The 21,157-nt window shown below is 40.9% G+C and overlaps 3 protein-coding genes across 3 annotated transcripts; all 3 read right to left on the bottom strand.

Annotated features, from left to right (window-relative positions):
- Positions 1-344: 344 nt before the first annotated feature.
- hoxa4a (homeobox A4a) lies at positions 345-2,574 on the bottom strand. The gene is made up of 2 exons (XM_076075245.1): positions 2,157-2,574; positions 345-1,627 (listed from the first exon to the last, which is right to left on the bottom strand). The coding sequence occupies exons 1-2, from the start codon at positions 2,572-2,574 to the stop codon at positions 1,284-1,286; spliced, it is 762 nt and encodes a 253-aa protein (XP_075931360.1). The 3' UTR covers positions 345-1,283.
- An 8,587-nt stretch (positions 2,575-11,161) lies between these two features.
- On the bottom strand, positions 11,162-12,617 carry hoxa5a (homeobox A5a). The gene is made up of 2 exons (XM_076075280.1): positions 12,035-12,617; positions 11,162-11,412 (listed from the first exon to the last, which is right to left on the bottom strand). The coding sequence occupies exons 1-2, from the start codon at positions 12,615-12,617 to the stop codon at positions 11,162-11,164; spliced, it is 834 nt and encodes a 277-aa protein (XP_075931395.1).
- Positions 12,618-17,972: 5,355 nt separating this feature from the next.
- LOC142931369 (homeobox protein Hox-A7-like) lies at positions 17,973-19,525 on the bottom strand. Its single transcript, XM_076075266.1, has 2 exons — positions 19,159-19,525; positions 17,973-18,286 (listed from the first exon to the last, which is right to left on the bottom strand). Exons 1-2 carry the CDS (start codon positions 19,523-19,525, stop codon positions 17,973-17,975), a joined length of 681 nt encoding a protein of 226 aa, XP_075931381.1.
- Positions 19,526-21,157: the final 1,632 nt, after the last annotated feature.

Here is a 21,157-nt window from a genome sequence, read left to right on the forward strand (position 1 = left end):
TGAAATGTTGGATCTGTTACCATTTCTGTAAATATTACAGAAGAGAAACTGCGCAGCTTTGCGCAATAATTAACAAGTGAATCGTCTCTGCAAATAACGTATAAATATACCAAATATAATTTGATTGTATTTAGACAAAGTTAATAGTTAAAGTATTATTAAAGTGTGGTGCAGTAAACTATCCAATGTTCGGTCACAATTGTACGCATGCAATTTTACGCACACTATCATAATTATACGCATTCATCTCCAAACACTGGATAACTGATAAAAATGCTTTATGAATCACAGTTTTTTTTCATTCCACTTCCATGCACTGTAATTAAAGCAAACGACATGGAAGTAAAATGTTCGAATTTGAAAGTGTAATCCCCAAATTATAAATATTTTTTTAAAGAGGTAAATACATGCATCTGGCATGTTTTTACGCACGGCTTCAAAAAATACATATTTCGCAAAAGCCAAGTCAGTATTTGCAATTACATAATATCCAAAACAAAGTCAACCTTATAAGTGAAGTACATATTTATTTCACAAGGACAGACTGAGCCTACACTAGCCTACATCACAAAGGTCATTACTGAGACAACAGATACAAATATTCACAGTTTAGAACACAGCACAACATGGGACGGACTAGCACGAATAAACCTAGACCTTACAATACCAACAAACATATTTCTACGTGACGAAATGCTTCTCTTGTTGTGCCTTCATTATGATTTGCCTATGTACATTAAATGTGAAAGTCACCATGGACTACATTCAACAGTAAACCAACCGACTCAAACACACAAACTACACTGTTACTCTGACTGATGCCATACCTCTAAACAGCCATCTAGAGTCTCGCTAAATATATTTCAAGTATATTAGAGCTTTCCATGAGAAATAATAATAAAAAAAAAAAAAATACTCAAAGAAAAGATAGAAAAATGAGTTAAAACGTACTTTTAACTCACTCAATTTTAACTGCAATGATACATTTTGATCCATACGTTTGAATGTGCGTTATCCTTCTTTCATAATAATAAACAAATATATAAACACTTCAGTTGCCATCGTGGCAATTAAAGGTGAATTTCAAGCTTATATGAAGAGGGCGAGGACGACCGGAGAGGAGAAAGGGTACAAAGGACGTGATAGGGGCCCAATGGCAGAGGCAAGGTGAAATAGATAACACCATGTGTAAAATACTGAGAATCGGTCCATCAAATTCCACTTGTGATATTTGCCATCTCAGTCTGGATTGGGTTTTTTGTGGGATGGGGTTCATTCAGGCACTATAGACCTGCAGTGCACGGCGTGGGGACAAGCTGCTGGCCTGTTTTGATCTGCTGCTGCTGCTGCTGCTGCTGCTGGGCCCCCGAGGCTGAGGACGAGGCCGAGGTGGAAGAGCGGATCTTGGTGTTAGGAAGCTTGTGCTCTTTCTTCCACTTCATCCTCCGGTTCTGAAACCAGATCTTGACCTGGCGCTCTGACAGACACATGGTGTGCGCAATCTCCACCCGCCTGCGCCGGGTCAGGTACCGGTTGAAATGGAACTCTTTCTCCAGCTCCAGAGCCTGCTGGCGGGTGTAGGCAGTGCGGGACCTCTTGGGCACTCCTCCAGTGTAATTGGGATTGACTGGAGGGGGGAAAAGCCATACACAGGCATGCAAGCAGGTGTTACATCCAGGCTGATATAGCGTTTATTCCAAACCAGTAAAGTTCCTCCAACGGACATATTAAATGGTTGAAAAATTCTATAATATTTCTGGGTTTGGTGGAAAATCACAGCCACTCTGTTTGTTTTACTGTCTGCCTATTTCAGTTTACGGACATGGCATTAATGTGGAGATGCCGAGTGTACAAGCACTCGCATCCAGGGACATATCAAGCTTAGAAATGATTAACAAACAGCGGGGTTGGATATTACAGTTTGGCTCGGCTCCAGTGGTGGAGGTAGTTTGGGTTAAAAAGCAACAAAAGCACATGGCCCCGACAGACGAACACAGGCAATAAAATTTACGAGGGTCCTTAATTACCGACCCTGCTGCTCGATAGTCGTAAATTGCTGTTGTAAGGGCTGCTACTAGTGCTGCCTCAATGGGCTTGCGTGTGTTCCAGTGGTTGTTTCTCAGTGGTTCTGCTATTTAGCCGTGGCGATAACTCACCGTTGTTAACGTGGACCTTTTTCATCCAAGGATAGACCACCGGCTCCTTGCCCTTCGCTACACCGGGATATACCTCACCGGCGAGGCTGCAGTCTTTGCTCGCATTTGCCCCTGCGCCACCATCTGGGGCCGCGGTAACGCGAGGACCGTGGCTCTGTGGAACCGGTTGCGGCTGTTCGTGATGTCCTTCGCCGAAATCATCGAGTCCGGTGGCGGGAACGTTGCCGTAATCGTACCCCGTTTCTGTATAGTTTGACCTCGGATAGGATTGCTCGTCGTGATGGGGGAAGCCCGTATCTTTTGACCGCTCGTAGTAATCACCAGGGTTGGGGATGTATCCGCTCTGCTGATATTCGTCGCATGGAGGAAAGGAAGGCTCGATATAGTTGGAGTTTATCAAGTAGGAACTCATGGTCATTAATTTGTGAAGTGCAACAATACTAATTTTTATCGCGCTGTCGTTTTTCTGATCTCCACAAAACCCTCCTACTCCCTGTCAAATGTACAAAGTTGCCTGGTCACGTGCGAAGCGCCACCAATCACTGCGCATCCTGTGGGCATCATGTAAACAGGAACCAATGGAAAGCATGGCATCGGTACCACCAACACTGCTTGGACTGGCTTACGTTGATGTTTTCCTTATTAAATCACAGTATATAAAGCAAAACCAATCAACTAACTTGTTTACTGCATGGGGCCAAACTTATGTGGGTGAGGCTTTCCTCCATGTGATAAAATCCACCTCCTGTGTAACAGAAAGTGGATATGAAATCCAAGCCCTGACAAAATAAAGGTTAACACAAACAAAGGACAATTTCTAATAGCTAGTGTCGTGAATATCGGTTGTTGGAGTTGAAAACGTGTTGAGTCATAATAAAGAGACAAACAGGGAAACAAAAACACGCCAACACAACAGTGCAAACTGTAATGTTGTATAGCTTATTCAAATGATCGAAAAATATAACAATGCATAAGCTTCCTGCAAGCACTGACGAGCCGCTGCTCTGCGGACATACAAGCCTGCATATAAAGCATATGACATGTGCATCAGTGAAACCCGCTGATGCTCGCTTATGACACACTTAAAAACAAGAGAAAACACTCATCTCTCACGTTGCACACCGCCGTAAATCCAAAAGACTCCCTTTTCTTCATTCCATGTATATGTGAAAACGGTTGTTTTAAGCAATTGGCCAGGACATAACAATAATTTCAAGCTATTTCTGCTGTTTGTACCACATGCAAGGTTATCTGGCTCTGATCGCACTGCCATCGCGTATCATCAGTTCTGCTGTGTTAACTGCCATTGAAAGGAAATCCAAACACCGGACAAACAATTACAGTGGTCGTACCTTTCTTTATAGCCACATACCAAACAAAGCGTGGCATTTTCAACCAACATAGACCATCTACAGTACATGCCATCATTTCTCTCTACAGCACAGATAATCTCTTATCCAATAAAATTGTCCAAATGTGATTGCATTTGAAAATTGTTTAAACCTTTCAAAGGAACAATTTCCCACCATTTCAAAACAAATATGCAGTATCTTAACATGACTTTCCTGTGCGTCCTGCACCACCACTTTACTGTAAACAACCACGGCTAAGGTAATAACATTGCCCTGTATTAACTAAAATATGTTTTGAAGAGAGAGGATACAAAAAGTTTAAAGGGGCAAAAATGCCAGGGTTAAATAATTATAGCAATAATAATACTAGCAGTAAATGTAATTACTGCAGGGAGACTTCCATATATAAAAATAGATTGAACATCTTAAATAATTTTGAAACTGCATATTTCCAAGGTAAAAAATATTAAAGTATCTGACCGTGCTCCTCGACATCAGCCATCAAGTCCAGGTCCTGTTTCCTCCCCATGTCCGAGGTGGCACACTGTATATGTGTCCCTTGAAGATGCAGCAGCTCTTCACAAAGTGGATCCACACTGTCCACCTCAACAAGGCCTCTGCATGGAGAAACAAGAGGCCAAACTTTGGAAATATTGAAAGCTTTCTTTTCTCTCCTTTTCCCCTGCACCCCCACCCCCCCTATTCCATTCGCTCCTCTCTAAACAGAGATAACTTCTGCCTGACCCCGAAGTGACACCGTTTCCATTTTGTTTCTGATTAATCTTTCCCATTGACACTCTTTGTTAAACAACAAGGCGTGCCCTTTTTCCAAAGAGGCGACATTTTCATATCTGTTAGACGCAGTGACCTGGGGTTCACCCCGGACTTGGACTTCAGTTTTGCAGGGTCTGTTCAGCCCTCGGGAGTTGGCGGAGCACTTAGCTTGGGTCAGCACCCGGGAAGGTTACCAAAGGATTTTTTTGAATGTGCAAAAGACTTCAAACTATCTAGAAAATCACACGTAAAACTATGTGTTCGAATATGTGGAATAGGGGATCTCGCAACTAAAGAAATCTGCTGCAGATGGTCTGATATAATATTTGATTAAAAAAAATTCACAGTGCCGTCACTAAACCTCTAGTTTTTTGATGCAGACGACTTAACAGGTAAATTATTTTTTCCCCCTACAGCAACCAGAGGCAGGTCACAAATTCTCCTCTTCAAAAGTGCCTTTTTTTTGTAGCACACTGTTGCTGTAAGCCAGAGCTGATACTAACAGGCTTTCTCGCACCTAACTCCTTGTACATGGCAGCTGATGTACTTCTCGCCATATATCCACTATATGGCCAAGAGACCACCTGAGAGGCAATATGTTAACATAATGTCAGCGGTAAGACGACTACACCTCATATCTAAATTTACATTCTGCTGCCATTCTATTACATGCTGTATAAATATGGGCCAGATCAGCTTGTCTATTATCCACTTACTCGGATTTTACAGGTCATTCTTCTTGTTTTGCTATATGAAGTATTTTTTTCTTTGTTTCACTCGTGAATGACTTTTTTAAAAAACATATCATGATTCAAGAGTCCGGTTCAGTGCTACAAAAGAAGTCTTTTACTAATGGTGCTGGTAATGCCACCGGTATCTAGTCCAGGCCTGCAAGGTGCTGCTGTATATTTGAATGCAATAAAGCATCGGGAAATCTCTCGAACAATGCAGCATGCACAAAACATAATAGGACATCAGAAAAATCATCAAATTGGCCATTGGAGTAAAAGGAAGCAATTGGAAGCTATAGTTAAAAATAGCTTACACAATGTAAGTAATTTTCCACTAAATTTAAACACATACTTTGCTCTTAATGTGAATAAAACCCGTTACAGCTTTGTGTTAAGAGATCTTTATTTTAGGACTAAATAGTAACAGCCAGATCACGGTGTTCCCTTTCAGAGCATATACTGTGAGGTGAAGGTCTATTTAGCCAATATACATCAAGCTGACACTTTACTGTAAATTTAGATTATCAGAGAAGTGCTGTAACGATAGTGACAGATTGCAGATGGCTCTCACAAGGTCTCTTGTCTACGGAGCCCTGACGGCGGGATAAAAAAATCCTCTCTGCATTCAAGATGTGCCAGAAAACACCTTTCATGCCTTAATGGAAATATTTTGATAGAGGTATAGACTGGTAATACAATATTTTTCTTTTATACAGTATGTCACGTGTGATTGTCCTTTCCACCACTTCACATCAAGGATTGGCAACAGAACGAGCCTTCACAATAACTATGGCTTTGGCTGCAGTTTTAATACAGCCTATAGCTGCAAACTTTGATTAGACAGAAACATAGTGACTTTCAAGCCTTCAACGGTATAAAGAGACGAACAAAAGCAGCTCCATCCTTTAGAAAATGCATGGTCAACTTCTTTATTCCTCTAAGTTAAGAGCTGCATGTTATAATTAAACGTATTGAGACAGAATATTTCAGAGAAGGGCGACACTATACAAATGTTTCAAAAACTGAAGTAAGTTGTAGACGTATTACAAATGTAAATATATATAAATAAGTTGGAGTGTGCACTTTAAGGTAAGTTAAAGATCAGAGTGCCATTCTTTTATTAAAATGTATGAAACGATGCTTTTTATTGAAAATGATAGAGTGAAATAATAACATTTGGCATATTTACTTTCAGCTGACCTCACTTGCATCGTATCGGGACATTTCCATTCTTCATTGACAAGCTTTTTATGTTTAATTCAATAAACAAAGTTTTGAATGAGACCCGCCTTCTCTTAATTTCATTGAACTTTGTTTATACATTTCAACATGTTCAAAGTGCAAAGCACCTATTGTGCCGCAGTGCACATGCCGACAAATGTGCTAAATCACTAGAAGTCAATTAGGATTTGTAAAAAGTTCCTTGAAATAAAGTTTTTCTTCAATTAATTTAATTTTGACATGACAAAAACAATGTATGAACCTTAAAGTACCAATATAGTCAGATTTTATTGGGATTTTTTTATCAAAGGGATCCCAGATTGGAAGTTTCTCTGTTCTTCTATTATTATTGTTTAACAAAATCGTGTGATCCATGCGTTTGCATTGTCGGTTGTAATTAATAAGTTATGTGATTCAACCCAGACCCAGTGTAAGGCTTTTTAAGCATAATGTCAATATAGTTAATGTTTTTTGGTGTCAATTTGGGTTTGTTATCAGCCATGTTGTTTTCACTTGTATGTTTCATTGAGCTCTCACACGTACAAACAAGGGTTCAATGCTTTATCTTATCTAAGAAATAGCTGCATTCATTTTCGAAGGGGATTAAATATAGACCCAGTAAAAATAAAATAAATATAAAGCCTATATTATATTTTTCTACAATTTAAAAAAAAAACGTTAATCTATGATTCACAAAGACATCTGTGCCATTTCTGTTTTCCTAAAAGGCTTCTATTCATCGGATCAGGAAGAGAGGGGCTAAATGTTTTTTAAGGGGTCCGGGGGCTCAATTTGGGGGCTGTGGGCCTTCCCATTACCCTGTGACCGGGTCGAGAGTATCAATCCTCAAAATGCAAATTTTGCCCTCGTCCCTAAACATATCAAATGCAATTTATTCAAAGGAAATTCACCAATCAACCGCCTTAATAAAACGCCAGCCACTCAATCTTGTTGCTGGGGACGGGTGGGGGGTCCCCTCCCCCGGTCCCAAACGCGAGGTCACCGCACTTTCAGGGTTCACCTGGAGTGCACCGTGCAACATATGTAATTCAAAGCTATTCTGTCTTTTGTGTGGAGAGTCAAGATCGCTATTATAAGGCTGGCATCAAGCTCCGAGTGAACAGATGACGGAGACTTGTTCAGCGCCTAAACTTTTGACCCCAATTTTTTCTCCTCTTCTGCTGCTATCTCGCTCTCATCTGTCCCGGCCCGGTGAGATATCTGCCCCTCTCGAAACGAAAAATTGATTTGAACAATGTGTATATCTCTTGCTATCACGATGATCATTTTCACAAATTTCATAATTAGTGAAGATGCCAGCACAATACCTAAAATGCAATTGTAGCTGTATGATGTTTCCAACGAGGGAGTGAAAAGATAAATCCAATAGGCTTCCACTCAAGACTAATAGGGCCGTAAAATATGCAAATCATTCATTAGCGTTATAGAGCAACCAAAGCAGCCAACAGTCTTTGTTGGAGGCAACACTTAAAGTTAGACTCCCCCTCTCACTTCACATAGTCTTCTCCTCCAGTGCAGGACGTTACCACAGGCTCTGTGTCCCTCGGTAAATTAATTTATAGGCATTATGCTTATAGGCAACGCCAAGCACACGTGTCATTAAAGTGAAGGCGAGTGTGCGCGTGGTAACGTGGATGTGAGAGTAGTTTCTCCTCTCTATATACAGCAGGGTGACAGTGAACTTGGCCTAAAGCGAGCTCTGCTGGTGGCTCTGAGAGGATGCAGATTTATCTTGGTGCTGTGGCTGACCTCCAGATGAACCTACAGCGCGTCTCTCTCTCTCTCTCTGCCTGGCAGTAGCACATGGGGCCCTGTCGAAATTTCTCCTTTTGAATTATTGGCAACGGTTTTCATTTCCAAATAGACACATTCTCTGTCCTGTTGGATTTTTCTGTGTGTCTGAACTCAAGTTGGAAATAGTGGAAATTCCGTATTTCGTTAAAATTGTTATTATTTACAGAACAAAGAATATCATTTGTTAAACAATAAACCGAGGGATATTAGCAGTTTGGATTAATTCTGCTAATTTTACAATTGGTGCAACCTTTGATTTCTGTTTGATGAAAACAAGTCAATATTTAAATACATTTTGGAAGAATTGCCCCTCATCTGTCCAGAATGTATTTTCAAAGATTGAACAGATTTAAAAATGGATTGAGTAAGTTACCTAAAGTGGTAAATATATTTTTTTATTTGCGGAAAATTTGAGAAACAACCAGTAATGAGTCCATACAGAAGGCCTTTGCACCAAAAATCTAACTTGGTATTTAAGTTGTGATGGTATGCGAACAATGTTAGCTTTGCAAATCCACCCAGATAGCAACTTTAAGAAATCTGGGTGTTTTTTTGCAAGTTTATTGCTGCAAAAAACTCACAAGACTCAAATAGAGATATCCAAAAATTGTTTTCATAGTTGGCCTGGAGATTTCAATTTTGAAAGGAGTGCATCGAGTCACATACTCTTTAGTTATAAAAAATACGCAGAGGCGTGAAAAGAAAAAGGCCAACGCATCCAAAAAAATCCTTTGAAACGATTTTTATATTCATCCTATTATCAATCCATGTTTTTTGAATCAGGGTCCGCTAGTGGCTGGTTTCGCCCTGGCACTGGTCGGACAAGAGGTCACCACAAAGCGAGAGTGACTTTTAAGAGGTCATTTGAACTTTTCAACCCCAAACTCAAAACGACGTGGCTGACACAAAACGGAATTCCTTTTCAAACGTCTCCCCACTGCTGTTTGTTTCCATGTTGTGTTTACTTGACACGGTTTACAGCCCGCCCTAAAGACATACACGGTGCCAACATGTGCAGCGCAGCGCTCAGCAAAACAACAACTGCAACTTTCTTTGTTCCAGGGATGGACAGAGAACTTCCAAAAGTCATCAGCACATACAGAATCCAATCAAACGGAGCTCGTTGTAAATCTGTAGGCCTGCATTAGCAGTTAACTTTATCAAGGAAATCTCCACACATCCTTTGGAAACTTTCTGGTTCACGGTCTGTGAATTCTCCAATGTAATAAAACGACAACAACTAGAAGTTTGTGGGGGTGGAAATGGACACAGGGATAATTATCCAACATGTAAAAATGGATTATGAGTTGCACCACAGATGGAGGGAAACAAGTTACACGGGGAAGGAAGCAATTAAATAGCCATGAGCCGGACCCAACCCTGCGCAACATCTGCCGAGAGTATTCAGCACTGCACAACTGACAAATTAGTGTAATGGGCTAATAGGGGCAAATAGAGGGAGCAAATACAATAATAAGGCTGTTTAACACAGGCTGGCTGTTCTCGGGCTACCGGATAGTCTGCAGAAACTTACCCAGAGACGCGGTCCTCATCCTGGAAAGCGTCCGGTCCATACTGAGGCAGACTGAGCAATAGTGACGGTCTGCACCGGTCAAGTAACACTTACAGCCTGCAAAGAGAGAGTCAGACGAAGCCTCGCCGTCAGTGCGATTATATGTTATGTGCAATATACTGTCAACTCCCCAAAACCATAAAACTTACTTTAATGGCTACCACGTGACCGTTTATGGCCAGTGAGCCTATCTGGCCGCGCTCCGGATGATTTTTACGATCTAATTCATAGACAAAACCCCCCATTCATTTAGCACCCAAATGTCAGAGAGCTAGAATCGGCCCTAATAAAGTTGAAAGCTTGAAAAGTCGAGCTGTTTCTTAGGGAATAGCCCAGGAGTCTGTGCGCAAGGGGACGCCCGGCCACTGGAGCTGGTTAGTGGCCAAGGACCCCTAAGCTCCCCGCTCCACAGCAAGGTGAGTAAAACATGCAGCTTTCATTCAAGGGGACCTGTTGAATTCGAGGATTTTACTAGAGGAAACTTTTTACAATGTCTGACAGCTCATACTGGTGACTTCGAGATTTTAGACCAAACAGCAAGTTCTGACCTTTCTTTTCCACGATGCAGTCGTGGCAAACGTCTAAACAAACCCTTAACATTTTACAAAAACGTCCACTCATTGTAATGTTGCCGTTCCAGTAGAAAGTTTATTATAATGGCCATTATCACCGTCATCATCATCATTATTAATATTATAGTATATTCTTGACTTCCAGTCTTTGAAAAACATTTACAAAAAGCTATCACGATGGAGTTATACAAATAGGCAATGGGTTTTACTGTGGGGACCCTCCACATAAAAACAGCTAGAGAAAACAAAGACAAAACACGTTTTTACTAAGATGTCCAGGTGAACAACGCAAACAGCAGCCAAATAAAAAAACAAAAACAAAGATGCAAGGCACGGCTACTGTACATTCAAGACTGAGTCGCCACCTCTGTCCATTCATGTGTTCACAACGCACACAATAACCACACAAGGCTTACGTACTTTGCTGGCTCTACTTTTGGAAGCAAGTTATCTGACAAGTTGTTACATTACATCAAACAAATAAATACATACATATACAGTACATACATAGAAAACGAAGGCTAGACACAAAGGCAGCTCAACCGCAACCCTCTATTTCTTAGGCTGGTATTGTTCTGAGTGCATTACACAACTTTTACTGGATTTATTTGCGGTATAGGTAGCATTTCAAGCTTTGACGTTTTTATTTTTTTTCGTCTGAACAAGAAATAATTTAAACAAACATTTATTTCGTTTCTTTTTCTACTAAATCTAGACAGAACTGTACATAATGCATTTTTTTTAATCACATAAGCATTACCATGGTGGAAATAAAAAGTAAATAATATTAAGGAATATAATGGGACGGTTGTTGAACATACAGTGGACTTGAGTGGGGTGTCCCCTGTCCCGCACACAGCCCGTTCACAAGTCTCTGCGATTTTTGAAATAGGAGGAGGAGTACGTTGATATGACAATCTTTGTTTTATTTTCATAGTGCTCGCTATCAGGGGTGGAGGAGGGAATATCAAGGCCTGTAGCCTCCCCCGCCTGCAGCCGCCATGTTCATGCTCTTCAGCTTGTTGTCTTTCTTCCATTTCATCCTTCGGTTCTGAAACCAGATTTTGATCTGTCTCTCCGAGAGGCAGAGGGCATGGGCTATCTCGATCCTCCGCCTGCGGGTCAGGTACCGGTTGAAGTGGAACTCCTTTTCCAGCTCCAGGGTCTGGTAGCGGGTGTACGCAGTCCTGGCTCTCTTCCCCTCTGGTCCTGACAAATCTATAGGGGGGGAGATATACGAGACAAAGTGGATGTTAAAACAAAACAGTCAGAAACTTCTTTTGACCACATTTCTCTTTTTTTTGGTTGTTTTTTTTTACCTTTTTTTTGTTTCTGCAGGAATGGCTTAAGAGTTGACTACGTTTATGCTTAATAGACCCCCAAATTATTAAAAACAACAGTAGCAATGTAAGATACACACCCTTTCAACGGAACCTTGCGAAAATGAATAAGTAATGAAGTAGTAAGGATGTAACATGTGGGCTATTTAACCTTAAAATACACTATAACCTATAACACAATTATCTAATATATATTTTAACTAACTTAAACCATATATATATATATATATATATATACATTAATGAAATTACCCCTACCTGGTCTATGCTGCCAGTACTAAAAAACAGTAATACACCAAACAGGTGAGAGGCGCATATGGCGCTTCATGTCCCTTTGAAGGTAAATACATTCTGTGTCAAAATTGTTTAATTTTGGCCTGTTTTGCTTCTAGTTAAAAAGTCTGAATACGCTCTAAAGAAGATCACATCTATACCAAAGAAGAACACAGCACCGAGTATCTAAAGTCAATACAAGATCATTAAAAATTGAAATAGTTTACCATGATTTATATGTAGTTTTCTCATCCATGGATATATCTGAGGCTGTGTTGAGTCGGTGACATTTTGAGGAGTTGTTGGTGCGCTTCCTGCAGGCTTCTCTTCCTCGAGGGGCGAAGCTTTGGACACACAGTCCCGGCTGAGCAGCAGCGTGCCTCCGTTGGAGTTCGAGCACGGGGTCGTTAGAGAGTTTTTCACAGCTCGGTGTTGAGATTGAGTGTCGGTGATCGGGGATGAGGTGGCGACCGAGGAGCACGGTAGTGGTTCAGGTGGTGGCGAAAGAGACGATGTCCCGGTGCTGTTGGCGGACTGAGTGTACCTGACCGGCTCCACCGAGGGTGTTGTCGCCGCTGAGTGACTCGGGGAGTATCCCTGTGTCCGCTCGCTGCCTACAAAGTGTCCGGTATCGGTCCGTCCGACTGTTAGGTCCATCCCGTTGTAGCCATAGCCATACCTACTGGAATGCACGGCGGTTGAGTCTCTGTATTGCTCGTTTGTCGTATTATGGTCTCCATAATTATGTAACTGGAAGTCCGCGCCATTGGGATAGCGACCGCAGAATGAGTTCACAAAATAGGAGCTCATTTGTTGACAATTCCACCGTTTGCTCGTTGTAGGTATTTGTTGTTGTTTTTATTGTTATAGAAGTAAAATAGCAAAAACCTGTGTGCTTGATTTGTGGCTCTTATGGTTTAGCGCGTCCTATAGCACCCTTGCACAATTTATGATGAATTATGGAAATGAGTGGGACATGGACTTGATTCTCTCTTACGTAGGCACCCAAATATGGGGTACGGCGGAGTATCACGTGCTTTTGTTGACCAGTCGTAAATCCTGCTTGGTGACCTCCAGAGGTAGACTCGTGCACGGAGGAAATACTGGGTGGGATGTGAAGGGGGCGCGCCTCCATGCGCTCGTGGCTAGGGCGAACTCTGAGCCACAGCTTGGGTGTTTTGGATTGTCGTGGTGCGCCATCCTCTGGCTCAACTGTGTCACTGCCTGTCTGCGGTGGTTTCTGAGGCGTGGGCTCCACATGGGGTCATTCAGAGGTTAACGACCATTGCGGCAAAAACCAACGGGCTCCTAAACAATACAACAAGTGACATGCTGAGAGTGCAATCTCTGCGAAGATAGTGTACAGAAATAATTCGATCAGAATGTGTTATGCATGTTATGATAGGCGATGAGTGCAAATAGTCTGCGCAGTTAATAGAATAAAAGCCCATTCAAAACAGGTCTGCGCTTTTTCACACTTTCTTATAATCATAAAGCAAACGAACAGCCACTAATGTGGGAAAAGACTAATGATTAAATGTTTTGGGCAAAGCAAACATCACAATGTTGAATATTAACACATAGACTGCCATTCAAGGACAGTCCTTTGTGTGTTTGCCACATTGAATAATAGATAACTTTGAATATAGGCTATATATGAACACACGTAAAACCACTTTACTGTTTATTTTAGGTTGGTTTACGATTCCGAACAATACACCTTTAGATGTTATGAGCATTTTACATGTAACCTGACTTTATTACGCCGTCGAGGCAAATCGTCGTTCATATCGACTTGTAAACATAGTCAACATCTTATCAAATTCCATTTTTTGTATTTGCACGTTTGTGATCAACACAAAATTGAGAACAACATAAAACTTATTTTCTAGCAGCTATTCATCGTAGAGTAGTCGTACAGTCACTGTGCCGTTTAAAGAAACAAAATAAATGAGATTTGAAAATAATTAAAAGGGGAAATATTCGAAACGATTAATGTATAAAAAGAAGCCAACTTATTTGAAATATCAAAGGTAAAAAAGCCACAAAATTCAGATGATAAGTCGTAATTTGTATTTGTACTGGAAGCTATTCATATTTAACATTGGGCTACAAATTGGTAGAGGATATGAATTTCACTTAATTCACTTACATTTATAAACACATTTAAATATAGACTAGAGACAATGTATATGTATTATTGAAGTATCTTTTTAAATCATTTGTCTACTTGGTCGATTATAAGACAGCACAGACTTAAATTAAAGATGATTGATTATCAAAATGATTAAAAGGTAGATTCACCTTTTTAGTTTTCGGTAAAACGTGTTAAAAATAAATAAATAAATAATTACAATCTGAAGCTCTCTCCAGCTATCACTGTAGCGCTTACTGTAACCTGGCCATTGCACTTCAACCATCTATTGTCTGTGTTAAATCTGAGCAGGAAAACAAAAACAGGAGACCTGCACAGAGCCCGACACAGACACGAAGCCTAAATAGAGGCATGGCGCCTCGTCTGGCACTCTCCATTTGGTTTTCTCCTTGTGGAATTTTTATGGTACCTTCGTCTCTCGAAGGCAGTGACTTGTCCTTTGCTTCCCCCCAAAAGCTATTTCCCCTGAGCAGCCCCTTCACCCAGCACAAGCCCAATCATGTGTTACTGACAAAAACAGTGAGATATAGATTATTAATTATGTTCTAGGTATGTGCACCTTCTGCGTTTACAGACCCCCAGAAGGCACAATGTGAATACCGCGCTCCCACCTCCAGTGGACCCACACTAAGAGAAGAACTACAGAGTGTGTGTTGGCTCAACAGTCATGCTCCAACAGCTGATTTATGGCTGGCCAATAGCAAAAAAGTTCCCACGAAAATGATTTCACCCAGTCGAGCCAGGGACACACCCAGGAACTAAATAAGGACCAAAAGAAAGGCGATGAAAGGAGTGAGTTCGCACTGGTGTCAGACAATGTCGGGCTGGGAGCGAGGGGACCACTGCTGCAGGAAAACAGGAGGGCAGTGCACTCTGCAGGCACCCTCACACACCAGCACTCGTGAATCTAAGAGTATACAAATACAATATTATACTATTATGATTCTTTTTCTGCCTAAACATCATACGTCTGTGGCACGATTAAAACTAACAGTGGACACGACATTTTAAGGAATACGATGAGCAATTATTAACCATAATAGCAACAGACAAACGTCTTTTCCAACAGAAACAATTGGATTTCGGGAGCAACAGCAGTCAATGGATACAGACTCAATACATGTAAAAGTAGTATTTTTGTAAAGCTAATTCGGAACAAAATATAAACTAATTGTCATCATACGCAGATATGGAATATAGAAAATGGACAACAGCAAACATTATATCTGATGCAGTTAACTATGCATTCGCTTTTGCACGATTGATATCTTGCAAAAATATTTCTTTGCATTTAAATCTTCAGAACGTGGTTGCTTGATCGACTGATAATTGATTGTACGAAGCAAATAACTGCAGTGTCTCACTACTGTATACGAGGCTCGCTAAGTGCACGTTAAGGAACACTGTGAACAATGTTGATGTGCAGACAGCGAGTGCAAATCACCTTTTCGAAAAATTTTGAACGATTTTCCTTTTAAAATTCTATCGGCAGGGACATTCCTGTGTGTCAACTAAAGGTCATTCAAACGGTAGAAATAAGAATTGTTTTGTTCACTTTAAAGTGTCCTATTGGTCGTTTCAGTGAGGGAAGTCAGTGAGGGAATGCATGCACACGTATTAATAACAACATAAGAGCATTTTGCATGGACACGCAGGAATAGAGGTCGACTTGCCTGTCGAGCCTGCATCGCAAGGCATTCGAAGCAAAAACAGGCCGAACTGCAACCACAGTACCCCCAGTGTCTCCACAGGAGGGCGTTAAAGAGCTCATCTTTTGGCCAGCATCCACCCAATGAATTTTGCAGCAGAAAGCCCATTCACATTCAAATCCAACAACAAACAAACAATGTCTCGACAGTATGCAAGACCCAACAGGAATGTTGAAGCAACACTAGTGTTCTCTTTCAGATGGATCGTAGCATCTGCCATTCAGTTAAGTAAACAATTAAATAAACTGTAACATTAAACCAGTTCCACCTGATTTAAACCTCTGGATATTTCAACAGAAAACAAGCGAGGTGCAATATTTAAATAAAGCACTGAGTATTATTTGCTTAAGTTGTTTGTCATTGCAAATTAATCAAAGAGCAAACCCAGTGACAGGTTTCAGTTGTCTTACCTTGTGAAGGTGTCTGCTTGTAAACGGGGGAGGCGAAGGGAGTTTGCAGGTGCAGACGGGCAGTGACGGATGGAAGTATAGTTGAGTCCCAGGACGGAAACTGGGGCTCCTGGGGGTCAGTGACGCACCGGGGCTCCTTCCACTCATCTTGCCCAAACGTGTCAGGAAAGCGACAGCAGGGATCCCAAACGATCCAGTCATGTCCGAAGCAAAGCTCCTTCGCGTCGAGCCCAAAAAGGTGTAAAAATGTAGAAGGTCGCTGATGAAAACAGCTGCGTGGAAGCCCGAGACCGTTAAATGAAAGGCTGCTGTATTCCGCTATTGGACATTTTCTATAAAAAGTTCATGTCCATGGCTCCCTGCCACGTGACAAGCTGCGGCCAATAGGAAGAGGAGCCGCGTCGTTAAGTTGTATTGCTATGTTGTAAATTTTCATAAACAACAACGGATTTATGACCCAGCGCTGGAGGGAGAGATGGGGAGAAAGGGGAGGGGGAGAGGCAGAGAAGGAAGGGGGCAGGTCACCGTCAGGCGCCATCTTACCGAGGACAGAGGGAATGCAGAGTTCAACAGTAATTTCCCTTCATCTGCAGCCTGCCCCATCTCGCATCCTCATAGTTCACATTCCCGAACTTAAGTGTTTACCTAACACTCATAACATAACTGCAACATGTTTCCTTACATGCAACCTAATATTGGCAACATCCAACAGCACTTAGTGTCATGCTATTACTCAACCCGCGCGTGATATTTGAACTGTGGTTATCGTTACACAACATTAACTTCGCAAATATTACATACAAACAAATAGACAAGTAAAAGCTATTTTATTCCATTATATTTTCATTTACAGATTTGAGACATTCCCAGAGGTTATTTATTTGTTCACATGTTACTGATACTTCACATTGAAAACGTGGCCACTTAACCTAAATATCACATTATTTGCCCAAATTAGATTGCAATAGCCTATTAATTTTACACCGACAAAAAAATAATAACTTGATACTAAAATGAAATGCTGTTTAAATAAATATGCATGCGTTTCTTGTTGGCATTAACAAACACGTGTGACATTTTGAGGCTACCTTTTTTTCTAAATAGAATAGGCGAGGGAGTTTCACAGTAGGCTACACGGCTAAGACTACAGCACATTTACGTAAGGATCCTTTTTGTAGCAAAATAAGCAAGTTGACGAGGTAGGTTACATGAGATCATCCGAAACTTAACAATATTTCTGTTAATCCCGGGATGTATAGAGGGGTAAATAAGTAGCGAAAACAGGCATATAAACATTCCAAGTGATACGCAGTTATATTTAAAAAAACAATAATACACTAACTGAAAACAAACGAAGCATCTAAATCACAGTTGGAGGCATTTAACAAAATATTCACTTTTAATCAGCCTAAGGCACATTTGAGCAGAATGGTGTATTTGTTCCCTTTAGAAATACAACCGTCTGTTGAGAAGACTCACTCGAATAGGTAGAATAGATTATTTTCCGTCAATTTCAACATACGTTGAATTCCTTGTGTCAGCGCTTAATATTAGCACGTAAATATTAGGTAGTTTTTTGTTAAGGAATGTTGCCTCAGTAGTACGATCAGGTTAGATTACACGTCGTATATATAAAAATATAGTTTGGATAGGTAGGCCTTTAGTTAATATTGCTCTTTCTTGCAGAGCCTTTGAATGTGTTTTGGGTTTAAATAGGAAATACAGACATACAGCCTGTTACATGCTTATTACATAATTGCCTTCAGTTGTCATCCAATTAATCCGCCTACAAAGCTCTTAGTGCATGAATTGTATGTGAGAAACATCTGAGATGTATCCCTAATCCCTACTAAACAGTGTTTTTCATTAAATGCTCTGTCCGTGTCTTTCGTTACTTTGCAGCTGTTTCTGACTCCAAACCAGAGCTCCGGGTGTCTCCCGCTTCGTGCTCTCTGGCCTCTAAAACGGCCTGGTTATCACCGTCCTTTCCCCCGGGGGTCGACGTGGATTCCTCCTTGTGGTCTTTTTTCCACTTCATCCTGCGATTCTGAAACCAGATTTTGATCTGTCTCTCCGTGAGGCAGAGAGCATGGGCTATCTCGATCCTCCTCCTGCGGGTCAGGTACCGGTTGAAGTGGAACTCCTTCTCCAGCTCCAGGGTCTGGTACCGGGAGTAGGTCTGCCGCCCTCGCTTTCGATTTGGATCTGTGTAAGATAAGATGAGCTATACTTGCAAACTGTATTTTAAAGTTATACAGCATAAACCATCAATTATATGGTATTGAAATGTATACTGACAATAAAAATGATAAAACCATCATCACGTCTATTCTAGTCTAGCTTGTATTTTATTTTTTTTTACATCATCGACACCCTCCCTCACAGAACACACTCCTCACAGTCATATCAGTACAAGGGAAATACTTTTTTTGTAAAGTTCTCTGCATCTATTTATAGCAGTCCTGCTGGGATGTTTGGCCCATGCCTCCTTTCTCTGCATGCCTTTCCAATTAAAAGCCAGTGATGCTCTGCGCACCAGAGGAGCTATAAGTAATTCGATTACAGCACCAACCAACACCTTCTCCCTCAAAATTATAACAAATGCCAATGTTTCAAACTGCTTCCATTCTAAATCCACTTGACTTCTTTATGTAGCCGACAACGCTGGTGCATATTGATCCAGCAATGTGTACGATCGAGTTTCAGAAAATACCAGAGCCTCTGCAGTGCAGACCCAATTAGAAAGGAGCTGCAGAGTGCAAGAGAACTGATTTACACAACAGACAGGTCTTTTTACAACCACAAAGGGGAGAAGAGGCTGTAAGAGTAATAGGAGTGCAGAGAAAACCCCCAGCGGCAAGGTCTCTGCGTACTGAACACACAGAAGCGCTGGCCAAATGAATTTATGGCTGCAGAACTCATTAGTTGCGCAATAAAAGTTTTACGATTCTTTCCATGCAACACCAATGGCTTCACGAAATTAATTGAACCACTAACGGCCAGTGTAAGTATCCCAATGTTTTGTAAAAGCATTGACCTGAGGGCTTTGAAGTATAACATAAGAGACGGTATCATACCTGATGCTCTCATCCAGGGGTACATCCGGTATTGTTTGTCCGGCGGCAAGGTGAGGGGTCCCGGCTCCGGATGGCAGCAGCTGTCGGTGAACAGCCGGCTCTGGTCGAACAGGCTGCAGTGCAGTGTATGTGCGTCCTGCCCCTGGCCATATCCCGAGGTAAACACGGGACGGCTCTGGTACACTGCATTATTGACGCTGTACACTCCAGACAGAGATGGTGAGAACGCAATGGCCGCAGCAGTCCGAGCCGAGGCATAGTCCTCTCCACTGGGTCCAATACTGCAAGACGCCCGTTCTACGTTTGGGAAGAGAGAACTACCCGCCGTATATTTGCTAAGAAGACCATCCACATAATAAGAACTCATATTTTTTCGCTCTGATTTGTTGGCCCAGAATCTTCAGTGTCGTTTTTACGAGGTAGCGTGATATATGACAGCAATACACCCTAGATTTACACCAAACCCCATTTTCACTCTGGACCAAAGAACTCAGCCACGTGACTCGGGCCTGGCAGCTCTCACCCAATCAGCAAACAGACATGGATATCATTATGGCGCAGGACTGCAGAGTGGGATTAACGCTTCACACACGATTACATACACGCATGTACACACATACGAGAGAAATTCTCACAATCCCAGTGATCTAGAAGGAATTTAGGTTATATTAGGTCATTTTTTTTAAATAATATATCTACTAACATTATAAATAACCATCTATATAAACCATCTAATTTAATAAAATGCTTTATTTTTCTATTTCATACACCTTCGTATACAGAGAATTTACTTAATAATAACAAAAATAATCTACACACATTTATAGGCTACACTAATATACAGTACATATTTGGCTAAAATTGTGTCATGATTGTAAAGTAACTATTCAGACAGAATGTGATTTTGTTGGTTTGTTGAAAAAAACAATACGTAGGCGCTGTTTAATAAAATGTACGGATGAAATATAACAATATTTTGATTAAAATGTACCTATAAGTGCGAACTATCGACGATGTGTATAAACTGTTCATTTTATACGAGGTTGGAACATGATAGCTTTGAATGTGTACACTGACACGATCTTTGAGGTGAGAATATGTCACAACAATTGTTACTTTAAGTATAAAATTATAATAATCCTCAATCCACCCTCCAGAGATGTTTTACTGTCATTACATTGTCACTGAAATGGTCCATACGACCAATAATGAACTAATTAAAGCATGCCTATAATACAAAACTCAAAAAGACATCGTCAGAATTATACTGGAAAAAAACAGAACTACAATAACAGAAACAATAATAATACAAATAATACACCTTAAACTCGTTGCAATATTTGTGGCAGCCGATTATGTTTTGCGTATTGTAATTTAAATCGAAAACCCTATAGTGGAAATATATATTCTATTTAGGAAATTCAAAAATAAAGTAATACTTGCAATGAGGAAACTGCTCATATTTTATGTTACTCTTAATAATCCTACCATCACTCAAGTTAACTAAGTTACAAATGAGTTGCGTCTATAAAGCGGTAGCTTATAAAAACATCCTGAAAAGAAAAACATTAAACAGAGCGACTTTCTGAGGGTGAACGCAGTAGGCTAATCCAGCAGTCACGGTGTGCTGACTGTTTCATTCTTCCCTGCTGAGCCGCAGGCTGGAGAAGCAGCTTCTGCACTGAGACTGTAAAAAGGTGTGAAATTATTTTTGCTGGACTCTTAAAAAATGTTACTACATTTTGTTCCCCAGTGCAGGTTCATTGAGGAGTGCTAAAATGGCAGGGTTGTGTTGTGGAACAGTGTCGCCACCCTCTGGTGACTAGTGAAAACTGCAGGGTGGGAAGACAGCAGTGCGCATGCGTTTTCTTTTTCTGCTGCAATCTGGTATTTAGTGCAAGACAAAACTAAAAGAAATGAAGCTCAAAATGTATGTTCCTCGTTCTTTTTTGAGCAAATCGATGATGCGTTTTAACAGACATGTCCAGATGTATTTAGA

Source organism: Anarhichas minor, unplaced genomic scaffold (assembly GCF_050575085.1).
Source record: "Anarhichas minor isolate MPS153535 unplaced genomic scaffold, ASM5057508v1 ptg000051l, whole genome shotgun sequence".
Lineage (NCBI taxonomy): Eukaryota > Metazoa > Chordata > Actinopteri > Perciformes > Anarhichadidae > Anarhichas > Anarhichas minor.

Coding starts and splice junctions, on each gene's coding strand:
- LOC142931369 (XM_076075266.1), bottom strand. CDS start 19,525: ATGAGTTCTTATTATGTGGATGGTCTTCTTAGCAAATATACGGCGGGT. Junction 18,287..19,158: donor CCCCTGGATGAGAGCATCAG/GTATGATACCGT, acceptor TATCTTACACAG/ATCCAAATCGAAAGCGAGGG.
- hoxa4a (XM_076075245.1), bottom strand. CDS start 2,574: ATGACCATGAGTTCCTACTTGATAAACTCCAACTATATCGAGCCTTCC. Junction 1,628..2,156: donor AAAGGTCCACGTTAACAACG/GTGAGTTATCGC, acceptor TCCCCCCTCCAG/TCAATCCCAATTACACTGGA.
- hoxa5a (XM_076075280.1), bottom strand. CDS start 12,617: ATGAGCTCCTATTTTGTGAACTCATTCTGCGGTCGCTATCCCAATGGC. Junction 11,413..12,034: donor AAAACTACATATAAATCATG/GTAAACTATTTC, acceptor CCCCCCCTATAG/ATTTGTCAGGACCAGAGGGG.